This window comes from Rhipicephalus sanguineus, chromosome 3 (assembly GCF_013339695.2).
Source record: "Rhipicephalus sanguineus isolate Rsan-2018 chromosome 3, BIME_Rsan_1.4, whole genome shotgun sequence".
Classification (NCBI taxonomy): Eukaryota; Metazoa; Arthropoda; class Arachnida; order Ixodida; family Ixodidae; genus Rhipicephalus; species Rhipicephalus sanguineus.
Window position 1 is genome coordinate 199421291 of NC_051178.1, and position 12833 is coordinate 199434123.

A 12833-nucleotide genomic window follows, 5' to 3' on the forward strand; every position below is an offset into this window, starting at 1 on the left:
CTAGAACATCCTAATTTTACCAAAAGATGGTTATTTTGAATTCAAGGCACACAGTGCTTCTGTGTGTGCAATTAGCCAAATTCCTGCCCCATAATTTACGTTATTTGAGTTGTTAGAGTAGTTGAGTGTTTTTGTTCTGTTCGCTCTTTGTGACAGGAAGTTATGATGTGGAGTGTTTAGTTACGTGGCTTTTTAACATCTTCGTACTTGGCATCTAATATGTGTGTGTTTCTTTTTATGGTCACCTGTCAATGTAAGAGTTATTCTGTGCCGAGCACTTCTTGCTAGAAGTGTGGAGCATGATCAACAGCTGCATTTTGATGAAAACCCTGTCAAACTGATCTCATTGGCTGTGAAATTATCTGTTAAATTCCTGCTGTACTTGCTGACAGTAGTGGTATGTAATGCTGATTCAACAGAAAGTGAGGTGTTGTCTTGCAACTGATAAATTTAAAATAGAAATTTTCTTTTGTATATGCACTTGTAGTGCTTTGAGAATCGTGATCTCTTTGAGCAATTTGTTCAGCTCTGATTAGCTTAACTATGTTTCCTTGCGCGCCCTTTTTCAGGTGTCTCTAGGTCACCTCATGGAAGCCCTTAATCAAGCCAATCCATTTTTTGTCCGCTGCATAAAGTCAAATGCTGGCAAGGTAAGCACCTCATCTTGATATTATTTCATCTGTGCTTTGTTGAATGCTTCATAATGCCTGCTACTTGGGACCATAATAATAAGCATACTAAAGTGAAATCTGCCATTAGTATTTCCATGCACTGTCACTTTGACTTTTTAGTCACTAACAAAACGGTGGCCAGCAGTTTTAACCCTGCTATGTAACGAAGTTGCACCAGGCATAAAAATGTCTTCATTATGTGGAATCATCATTGATAAACATATGCTGTTACTTGCTGATATTGGTAAGAAACATTTCAGATTTACTTTTTTTGTCATATCCATGTTGTATTCATGTTGTATTCCTGACACTGTATGGATTTGGCTAAGTTTCATCCTCCTGGCTTTAAGGGGAGACACTGGTCTGAAAACTGCTTGTCTCAATTTTTAGTATTTCTGGCTGAAATTTACACACAATATGTATTTTCGACTGCTGAAAACAAATATGCAATTACTTTTTGTCTATCATGCACGGATTGCAAGATATTGACTGTTCCATACACTTGCATTCTGCCCAGACTTTTGACAGCTTTCTCACAAAATACCTTTATGAATTTGATATCACTGCATCCTATAAAGACCAGAGAGTGCAACATAACCATAACTTAATTTTTAGCTGTTTGCATTCAAAAGTTATGGCCTTAACAAGTACACTAATGAGAAATCAGAAACTGTTGCTTAATTTTACTGCTAATTAAATCACAGTTATTAATAAAAATGTTGCAATTTCTTGGTTTTCTTGCACTAATCAATGCATAAGCTTTCAAATACCGTAAAATTTATCAAAATCTGACAGCTACATCAAAAGATATTGTGGGCAACAGCCTATAATGTGATGAAAAATGTGGTTTTGAGAAAATGAGAAAAGAAGTTTAGAAACATGGTGGGCACTTATTTTGAACTGGAAAAGGCCTGAATTGGTGTTCTTAGGATAGTAGAAGCCACCAGGAACATAGTCATCATTATTCTTCTTAGTATGGTTTCTTTTCACTCTGGTCTCGCTGGTGATATGCTGCATCCTTGCAGCTGCCGATATCACTTTCTCCCGAATGCACGAGCAATTCTGAACTTCTAACGACTGCCTGCCATTGCACTGTCATCAGTTAGGCATCTCTGCAAAATGGCGGACAATGCGACGATGCACCACTGTCAAGCAGAAGCATCCTCAAGCATCCGAGATGGAAGGAATAATTTACCCCGTGTGATAGAAATGCACCAATGCTGTGCGAGCACTTATTTTTTGTTAAAGCGCAATGGCTTCGCCTCTGCTAGATGAAAAGCGTTCTTGTGCTAGGAACAGCTAATAGAAAAGTGTGTGTTTCAAATGAGACCAAAATGGCTGTGCTACTTAATACGGTTCCTGCAAGGTGTGCTATTGAATGGGACTATTTGAGGTGCTTTGGTGAGCAAAAATGGTCATGAAACTGGCTTCAAGACCAAATAACTCGACAAGTATCCATTACATGTCTGTAATATTTTGGAAATGACTTTTTTAGACCTTCTAGATTATCAAAAAAAATATTTCAGAAAATTGTTTTTTCCAAAATTTTTCCGCCTCCCAGACCAGTGTCTCCCCTTAAATGACCTTTCTGATTTTTGTAACAACAAGATTCATATATTTATTTTTTGGTCATATGTGCTTTTAGCGAGGTGTCTACAAGACAGAGAGAGAGAGGTAGAGCTTGTGACGGTTTGTGTTAGCAAAGTCAACTTAATCTGCAAAACATATATTCTTTCTACCGTCAACTGAGTCATCAGCCATGTTGGTTTTTACTCGCAGTAAAAGTTATTCGCTCGTATAAGAGGCAGTAGGTCCACATGGCTTGAGCTTCATCTCGGCGATATTAAAATGTTTTCTTCTTTTTTATCATCTCTGTTTCCCACGTGAGCTTTTGTAGGAACCAGTGACAGCTTGTTCCTACAAGGTGTGTCCAAGGTACTCATTGCTGACTAATGTGTTTTTCACATTCTCTTCAGGTGCCGTGCTCGTTTGACGAAGGCGTCATTCTCCAACAGCTGAGGTACACGGGAATGTTGGAGACTGTCAGGATACGGCAGTCTGGCTACAGTGTTCGCCTCCCGTTCGAGGTAGAAGCATTTCCTGCGAAGAGCGTAATAGTATATTTTTACTTTTCTCTCTCACGTGGCGGGTGTGCTTATCGGTGTCTTCGTGCTTGTTTCACTTCTTGAGCAGGAGTTCATCCAGCGCTACAGGGTGCTGCTGCCGCGTGGGCTGATCAGTTCCAGAAGTGACATCCGGGACTTCCTGCTTCGCATTAACCTTGATCGCAACAACTACCAGATGGGGAAGACCAAGGTACGGGTGCTCCATTGATCGTATTAATTGCAGTAGTAGTTGTGGTGATTATAACAACAGCTTAATGCTCGTTTTGTTTCCAGATAGATGGCCTAAATAATTACTGTGCTCTCTGCTATTGGCATGCTTTAACCTTCCGCTTTTTAATGCAGCAAAGTTGATCAGATTTGGTGCGGTAGTTTCTGAGTTCTCAAGCAATTTATCCTCGGGCAAACCTGGTTGCATTGCACTTGAAGTTTGCCCGTATTGTCCCTTACTGATTTTGCTGTATGCACTCTGGATGTTGACGCAGGTGTTTCTGCGTGAGAGCGAGAAGCTGAAGCTTGATGAGCTGCTGCATCTCCAGATTCTTCAGCGCATCATCACAGTGCAGCGCTACATCAGAGCCTGGTTGCAGAGAAGGCACTTCCGTATGCTGCGTACAGCAGTCATCAGGCTACAGGTATTTTTTAATAGCCACAGTTCAAGCAGGTCAGGCGGTGTCAGCACTGTCTCGTAGAAACTGAGATCTTTATTTTGACAAACACGACATTGGAGAGAGAGCAGTGTGAAGGCGAAAAGTGTAAATCAAATGGCATAAAAGTTTTGGTGGCTTTATGCAATGCTTCTTCGACATACTCCATCCCCTGAAAGTGCAACACGCGTGAACAAATGTAAAGTTTACTTGTTGAAGGTCTTGTTCAGCAGGATCTGCGAGAATTTTACGTGTCTCCTTGGAATGTCTGAGTATAGAAAAGGTTCTGAAGAGAGCTTGCTTTGGCTACCACACATGACGTGAGGCGGTGGAATTAGATGAGAGCTGTCATCCTGGAACGTAAACTTTCCAGACATTTCGTGGCACAGTTAACATGTGAAAAGGGTTTTTTTTTTTTCAGAACAGAGCGACAGGTGCCCAATACATATTAATGTATACGAATTCTACCTTTCTCTGTATCTAGAATCATAGCGTAGCAGACATTTGTTTAAAATTAAAAAAAGAAAAAAAAATGACAATAAAGAAGCAGGCTGTGCATTCTAAATAACAATTTAGTTGAGAGCCCTACATTCATCATTTATGGCTACTACTAAGTTCCGCAATATTTGGTGAGTGGACATGTATCCCGGTTTCAGTTAGTGCCTGGTTTGTGGGGATAATTTGTGTAAACTGAAATTTAGAACCTTACTGAAAGTCATGAATAGTACTCGATTGCGATAGAACATAAGTGAAATAAGTTCACTCTAGGGCTCTTTTTCGATCAGTGCTTGCCTCTTCATCACTGTGTTTTCTCCTTTCCCCGGATTCATGTCACTTTAACAATGTTCAAGGGTTCAAGGAATCGGTATTAAATCAGATGTTTCTGGTTCAACAGCTTACTGTGGCATTTTTCTAGAACAGCTGCGCAACCTGAAAACATGCATAAAACTCAGGGTCTCTTATGCCTTCGCCTAAGACAACTCGAAGGCAAAAGCCGTCAGGTGTGGTTACCTGGTCGTCATCATCACCACCACTACCATGAAATAATCATGATCATGACCATCAAATCATCATCATCTTTGACGATGATGATCCTTGATATCATTCGTGTTGACGATGACAATTACAGTGAAACCTCGTTAATACGTACCTGCCGGGAACGCGGCATAACTACGCACTAAACGGTAGTACGCATTAACCACCAAGTACAAATTTGCCTCTCCTGGCGTACGCCATCGCCGCCAGCAGAGAAATAGAGTGCCACAGCAAATATTGTCTAAAGTACCCATCGCAAAGCCTTTTCTTTCTTTTTTGCCAAAGTGGAGAAAATATCCTAGCACTCTCGCACGACCGCCCGATAGCGCGCGGTGGCCACGCCAAAGAGCATTTCGAAACTATTAAAGGGTCCGGGATAGGCAGTGACCGACATAGCGACAAAACGGACAGTGTCTGCATTCCACAATATATGTGTGTGCGTCTGTACCGCGATCTGCTACTAAACGAAAACTGACACGCGATACGGCCGCGTGGAGCCGATCGTCTCCTGGGTAGTTGCGTGCAGCGCGTCGCCTGCTCGGCTCACGTACGCCGTCACTACCGGGCCGCTTGCTGTATCGCACGCGCGCATCAGTCGTGGGATTGTTCTTCGTGCCCACTTCGTTCCAGACCGTGCACAGATGCGGCGAGTAGCTTGTTCTGTACGCAGCGATGTCGAGCTTCGTCCGCGACGCTGTAGCGGTCCTGGCAGCGAACGGAGGCGCGTTCGGTAATCGCCTAATAAAAGCGTGCACTATGGTTACAACAGCGCTACGCTTGCTGTACCGTACGCGTGCGTTTAGCGTGATAGCGTCAATGCAGCGAGGTTTCGCGGCGTCCGCGACCCGCAATGCTCAACTCCGCAACAGCGATCTGCTTTCGTTTCTACAAAGTGGTGCGCGCTTGAACACAGCCCCGCACGAGGCGGCAGCGATCGGCGGCCCAGCGCGTCGAGGTTGTCGCCAAGTAAAAGCGTGCAGTAGGCTTAAAGTAGCGCTGTGCTGCACGCGTGCCCGGGCAGATAGCTGAAGATACTTATTGTGATAAGGTTGTCGGCGATATATCATGCTGGCATGTTCGTCGGTGGCCGCCACTTAGCCTTCGTTCTTTCCCGATGCTTACCCGCAAAGGCGTCGCCGCAATCGCGCGGAAGTCGGAATCGGTGATCGACCGATCTCCGCACTTTTAGAAAAGACGGAAAACCTTTGGCGGCACATTGTGGCGTCGAGAATTTCAGCGGTGCAGTAAAATTTTATGGCACAAAAAGTTATCTCGGGCGCAGGGTACGCACTAACCGGTAGGCATAGGGCGAACCACTACGGCTTAAGCGGTCAGCGAATGCATTGGGCTCTATGGGGCTCGGTCGGGGATTCCTCGCAACTATGTTTTAACCGTTAGTACGTTTAAAGCGGGTACGTACTAACGAGGTTTGACTGTACACTGACGGTCACTCTTCCCTTTTGATGACGCATTTGCCCCAAAACATTTGTGGTACAGGTTGAATTCAGCCGCTGTGCTGCTTTTTTCCCCGTCCATTTTCTCAGTGCCACGCGAGGGGTTACCTGCTGCGGAGGCGCCTGGCAGTGGAGAGGGCACAACACGAGGCAGCCATTGTGGTGCAACGGAGCTGGCGCCGGTACAGGAACACTCGCAGGGTCCACCAGCTGCATCACTCCATGGTGGCATTCCAGGCTGCCTGCAGGGGATGCCTGTTCAGAAGAAGGTGAGGGATACGCTGCACACGTCTTGGGGCATTTCCTTGAAATGCTTCCTGACACACCCACAGTGGTAGATTAGTAGTAGCTAAGACCTTGCACAGCTAAGCTCGATGGTGTGGTTCAATCCTGGCCATGGCAGCCCCATTTCAATGGGGGTGAAATGTAAAAACACCTGTCTACGTAGATTTAGATGCGCGTTGAAGAGGTGCAGGCGGTTGATATTTAATCCCGAGTCCTCCGTTTTGTGTGGTCATGATGTGGTTTTGGCATGCAGAGCCATAGAATATAATTTTCATTAGGAACGGCATTCAGTGCAGGAGGAAGAGACACAGAAATGCTTGTAAATGCGAGAGTTGCCTGACAAATGCACTCATATTTAAGCACGTGCGTCTGTACAACCTTTTTCTTGTCCTGCACTCTGTCCTGTTTACAAATATCAAGAGGGATGACCAGCTAGCATGGTTTGGTATTGCATTCATAATGACTGCAGACAAGTGGCAGCCACATATTTTTTTTGTTCACGTAGCACCCTTTATTGTTTCTTAAATTACAGGGGCATTTTTTCGTGTTTATTTGTGCATATAGTGAGGTTTTTTTCACGGAAATCTTTAGCCATCTTGAAGTAACTGTTTCACTTACAAGGTAACACCTTTTCTTTCCTAGCGAATTCGTTTTTTCATACTCCTCAGTCTGATGGCATCTTCGACTGAGCCGCACTGGTGCCGTGGTGGTGGAAGGAAAGTTACGCCAAACACTGGCCGAATTTCATACTCTGCTACGGACCAGATGAATGTGAAAACCACCAAACTCGAATCGGCAACAGCAGCACCATCTGCTTGAGACACACCACAGTCGAAATTCAGCAGACGACAACTTCCAACAGCCAATTTATACTAGGAATATGAGTGCAAACAACGAAAAACCAGACTATGAAACACGCTTGTGAGACTGTATGTCCAGTGTTTGTTCGTCTGTTCTCCAGTCGCTTGTGCCGATCAGTTTTATGCCAACTTGAGGAAGGTTACGGTAATTTTTGCATTGCCTTCGCTTTCCTCTAAAATCCTGGCAACAAAAGTAGCCTTCTGTGAGTACGGCCAGACTATATACAGCTCACGTATGCTTTCCCTCTAGTCCTGCCGCGTTCCACAGCGGCCTGAACTGTAAATTATGCCTGCACTGATGGGATGCCACCGCGTCGTCTAACAGCGCGTGCTGAACAGTGGGATGGCATCATGCTCCACTTTTGATGTCCGCAGTGATACGGTGGCGTGCACTCGAATCGTGGCCGCCTCAGCTGAACGTGCGGCACTGCATGTGTGATGCCCAGACAAACGTAGGGCGCCGCACGAGTGCACAGAAGATGCCACGAGTAGTTTATCGCCTACTGTATTTTGTGTCTGCTCCTTATCTTAAGTCACCCACCTGCACCCTCTTCTTACATTTGTGATTGCATTATATAAGTAGAATAAGTGTGACAGTTCCTGCAACCTTTTGATCTTCTATTACTAATGTAGCTTCGAAGCATGGAAGGTGTGAGACAGAATACCTTTTCCTTGCAATGCAGGCTTGCCAACAGTCAGCAGCAGCGCCAAGTCTCAGCCTTCCGAGGAAGGAAAGAGCCACTGCTTCCCAATGGCATTGCAGGTGTCGAACAACGACTGCGTCGTTCCATCGACTCAGAAGAGTGCGTCCCATTTTTTGTTCGTTTTGACTTTTTTAATGTGTGACTGTCTCCTTTGACAAAAGAGAGAAAACAAAACAAGGCTACCTGGCCAGTGCTTGGCATTCTCGTGAGTTTCAATCCATGTTGGTCATTGCGCTCCTTATAGTAGTGATTTCAAATCTTAGTGACAGTTATCATTGTAGTAATTGAGCAGTTAGCTGAAAAGCTAGACTGCAAATATGACATCTACTGGTGCATGAAAATGAATGCCTCATATGTGATACTTTTAAAGCAGTTAGCTTTAGAGTGCCAATTTTACATTACTAGTTCATGATCTGAGGAAAGAAATGGGATTTTCAGAACTTTTTACTTTTACACCATTGGTCTTAGCAAATCGAAGCGTGGAAATCAGGTTAAGTGAATGTTTCCATTTCAGTAAATTCACGATGCGTACATGTACGTTTTAAGTTTCTCTAACTGCTTTTGCGTCTGCCCTTGGTCACATGTCGTATACCTAGTGTGAAAGTGTGAACATTTAGTGGACTATAACATTGTGCACTCGATGCGCTCTCTGGTGGCCAGGAGTACGCACGAGGACTCTGAAAATGAGAGCTTGGCATCGGAGGGAGGTGGCAACGGCTTGGCCTCACCACCGCTGTCCCCCGGAGCTGAGGGCTCTGTGACGATGCGTGGAGAAGGCACCTTCAGGGAGAAGAAGAACCTCATCCACAAACTGAGCGCGAGCGAGGCCAGCAACCTCTCGATCAAGGGCAAGGAGATGCAGAAGGTGGGCATTCACATGTGATGGGCTCTCGCACTTCAGAGTTCTGAATGACTCGAGTGTTCCCCAGCTTACCTAATGAATTTGTCAGCTCTGAACTGTTGATGCAAATTATTTTTCTAGATGCTCAGTATCGAGAGAAACGAGAACTTCTTTAGACTCAAAGTATCGGGGGGCTAGCTTGATTTTCAATAGTTGTTGTGATTAAGATCTTGGCCTTTCAGTGGACAGGGCCTCTCTTGGCACATCCAGTCATGAATTGTGATGTTGCTCAGCAGTGGTCCGTGACATGTCAATAACCAGTGATGAACTACAGATAGCAGGCTGAGTCCGGTAATTTGTCTAGTGCCTTGGGCTCCTTTGTTCACTGGGTAAACAAACATTTACGGATGTGTTATTACTTCAATGTTTTTCTGCAGGAAAAGTGCTACTCTGATATTCTTATGGGTGGCTCTTTCATTTCAGGTCCCTGTCAGAAAATGCCTGTCAGAAATAGCTCCTGACAACTCATTCAACAAGGATGTTCCTGAACAACAACAAAAGAAGCGGGTGAGAGGACCATTGATGCCAAATTCCATTTCAATTCCTGTCAACCTTTCCTTCTTGCAAAAATTCTGGAGGAAGTTGGAGTGCAGAGCCAATTGGAAATAATTCAGCTCATGTCATTTGCAGAAAACTCCCAAGCACTACCTTAATGTGGCACGATCTGTAATGTAGGCTCTTTTTCCAGTTCTAGTACGCCCACAAGGGCATGTACATTTTGTGCAAATTTATAAAGCAGCCTTGGAAACTTTCTTGGCACTACACGTGATTGTAAAGACCTACTCATGCATTCTGTGTTATGAAAATTCTCATCAAGCAGCAACCATTTATGAGAGGGCAAAAGGTTTAAAGCTAATCATTTTAACCATGAAGATATCGCAATTGAAATCGAGAGAGAGAGAGAGGGGCCATCAGGAATTAGATTTTTTTTTTACAGGGTAATCTTAACTTGCCTTAATAATTTAAGTTAATATAATTGATGTTATGCACTCTGCTATGATGAATCTTAAGTAACGTTAGTGAAAATATTTTTTAAGCGCACAGGGCAGGTCTATAAAATTGGACAGAATACAGTGTCATCAGCATATAGTAGTGCCATGCTTGTTATGGTGGGACATGTCTAGCTTAAGCCTTGTCACGTTGTCTAGCTGTTATTGCAGGAGCCTTTCACTTGCATTACGGAAGCCATGTAGTATCTAATAATGGTGGTGTCTCCCTAACCCCTCAGAGTCCATCTGGGTCTAGCCAGCAAAACAATGTTCAGGAGGACACCAACCTCGGCTTAGTGAAGGAAGAGATGAAAGGTCCTCTGCACAAAGCGCGCAAGCACCTCAAGACCTTCATCGGCAGCAAGAAGGACAAGAAGGAGAACAGGGACGACACGGATGAGTCGGGTGGAGAGGACGCCCTTTCTCTTCGTTCCGAGGGTGAGTACGTCCAGATAATATATCAGGAATCCACATCGTAACCAAAATGGTGCCCTGCTGCTTAGCACACTGTTGTGAACTCAGTTCGGTAGGCTTGTGCGGATAATCGAGCACTTCGAATATTTGAACAAATAGTACAGTATTCGAATTCGCTTCGAAACGAATTTAAATTATTCTAAATTTCGAAGTATTCGAAATGAATGAATAGACTTATATAAACTAGGGGTGTGCGAATATTCGAAGTTTCAAATATTTTTCGAATAGTGTTTGCTATTCGATTCGATTCTCACTGGAATTTAACTATTCGAACTTCCCTAAAACGAATACAGCCACCGTCAGACTGAAAGTGCCCCCTTCAGATTTTCAATATGCTGCACCTCATTACACTCTCGTATTGCGGCAAAGCTGCCTTTCAAGCTCTGTTACGGTCGAACATAGCCAAGAGACTGTCAACGTCCGATTAAAAGTGGTCCCTAGATTTTCAGTATGCTTCACCTCATCACACCCCTGCATTGCGGCAAAGCTGCCTTTCACGCATTGCTATGGTCGCAGTTGTATCAACTCAAGAAAACGCTGGTTGAAAACATGGTGATAAAAGATGTGGCAGAGGTGGGGGCTCAATTAATGCTGTTTTGCACCTGAAATTTGGTCAGGAAGTCTGAAAAATCGGACGCCGAAGCTTTTTAGCATTAAAAATTTCAGATGTTATTATATATCAATGTCTATGAGGCAGAATTGGAACTCCGGACTTGAATGGAGCACACCCTTGTCCGCCACGTCAGTTGGGCTTCCACAGAAGTTGAAAGAGGAGGCTGAGGAAATGGCATCTTTGCCTACCACATGTAAAGTATTGTTGGCAACACATTGGTTGTACCAAATCATGTACATAAATACAATTCGGCCTCTACATTGCACTTCAACCTAGCGGAAAGAAACACTTTCATGTTGCTGTCTCATAAGAATATGCTTAGGAATTTTCTTCTTAGGAACTTTTTTTTTCTGCAATTTCGCTTCGAAGCATTCGAAAAACATTCGATTCGATTTGCACTCACACTTCAATATTCGAATTCGCTTCGCACCCAAGAGAGAGAGAAACAAGTTTATTGACGGTACAGTGAGGTCGTTGAATTTAGCTTGCCGGTGGTTCGAATGGTGGTGGCAAGTAGCTCGCCACCCAAAATTTTGCTATTCGCACAGCTTTAATCTAAACCGCATGTAACACCCTATAAAGGTGATTTCACTGCAGTGCCGAGGTGCTATGCCGTGAATGCGCCTTTCCAGGGTAAATCCGCTCTGCCGTGAAGCCCCACTTCAAGGTTAAATGATAAAATACCCTCACATCAATTTATCATTTTTTAAGTTTAAAAGCTCGGTATACTGACTTATATGCTCTAAGTAAAGTAAATTATAAAATGTAACGTATTTACAGGTTATCACTTGCATTCTACCGAAAGTCATGTCCTGCTACTATTCAAAGTTGCTTCCACTTCTCTGTGAACCAAAAAGAATGACATTTGCACATGCCTTGTTTCAGTTTAAAAAAATATTGTGCAGGTTAGTTAGGTCATGACAAATATTCTCATTTTTCTTTATAATATGTGACATATACGATTCGAATTCGATTCGAAATTATTCAACCAAATCACTATTCGCTTCGAATTCTCTCTGAACCTAAAATTTACTATTTGCACAAGCCTACAGTTCACTGATGTGGCGACCACATTTTGATGGGAGTGGTAAACACGTCACTTTGGAGTGTTTGGATGCACATTGAAGAACTCCAGGCAGTCAGAGTTAAGCGCACTTTGATGGTATTGAGTGGATGACTCCACTAAAGGTTTGAGTTGAAAAAACAGCGCAAAGACAGGACGAAGGAAGGTGACACGAGGATGGGCGCTGTCACCTTCCTTCGTCCTGTCTTCGCGCTGTTTTTTTTTTCAACTTTTTTGAGTTATGTACTAACTAGCCCACCTTTCGTTGCTTCTCCAGTTTGATTCGATATTATTTCTCTGCAAAGTAGGCTTGATGAAGTAATAATGGGCAACAATGGGTAAGTGTATGGGGTTAACTAATGCACGTGCACTTTTGTCTCCACCATCTTCAGCTCATGTTACATCAGTGTTACACTAACTCGTACACTTGCATCAGAGCCCACATCACCTTCTGTAGCCAGGTTTGTAGCAATAATCTTTCTAGGGTTGTGAAAGTTCTGTCAAAGGGCTAGGGAGTGCTCAACAATTTTGGTTATGATTGTTTTATCTTTGATACAGCATAGGTATGTGACATTATCAGCCCGAATGTACCGATTTATTGCACTAATGTCTTGTTTTTGAGGCATTACAAGGCCAAAATTCATCTCTCCTAATGAAAATGGGAAGATAACTGTGGACAAAACTTCTTCATTACCATGCCTTATATGGTTTGTTTCAACCTGCTTCTCCCAGGTCTCTGCACAGAACCCATGCCAGGAGAAAGGAAGGAGTCGATGTCACACTCGCTCAAACCTTTTAGTACTCGGTCAAAGAGTGAGCTGTGTTCAGTGTGCAAACGTAGCATGACCCTTTTCATCAACCAGGGAACCAAATGCAGCCGTGAGTGACACCTTTCCTGGAACAGTTGTATTTTTAGCCTTTAATAAATTATTTGATTTTTTTCTTCTGTGCACGAGATCGTGACAGCTGTAGGAATGTCAGTAGTGTATGGTTACTTGTCTCATAACGTGCCCT

At 43.7% G+C, this 12833-nt stretch overlaps 1 protein-coding gene across 3 annotated transcripts in view; it reads left to right on the forward strand.

Moving 5' to 3' along the window:
- LOC119388065 (unconventional myosin-IXa) overlaps positions 1–12833 on the forward strand; it is a 54283-nt gene that overhangs the window by 22896 nt on the left and 18554 nt on the right. For 2 of the 3 annotated variants that reach the window (XM_037655678.2, XM_049413814.1), the window contains exons 20-29: positions 570–650; positions 2648–2758; positions 2862–2987; positions 3280–3429; positions 6021–6199; positions 7759–7878; positions 8440–8644; positions 9104–9187; positions 9909–10107; positions 12552–12698. In XM_037655678.2, the coding sequence (XP_037511606.1) occupies positions 570–650; positions 2648–2758; positions 2862–2987; positions 3280–3429; positions 6021–6199; positions 7759–7878; positions 8440–8644; positions 9104–9187; positions 9909–10107; positions 12552–12698 (1402 nt within the window). The remainder of the gene's footprint in view (positions 1–569; positions 651–2647; positions 2759–2861; positions 2988–3279; positions 3430–6020; positions 6200–7758; positions 7879–8439; positions 8645–9103; positions 9188–9908; positions 10108–12551; positions 12699–12833) is intronic. The other variant, XM_037655680.2, reaches the window with a different exon arrangement.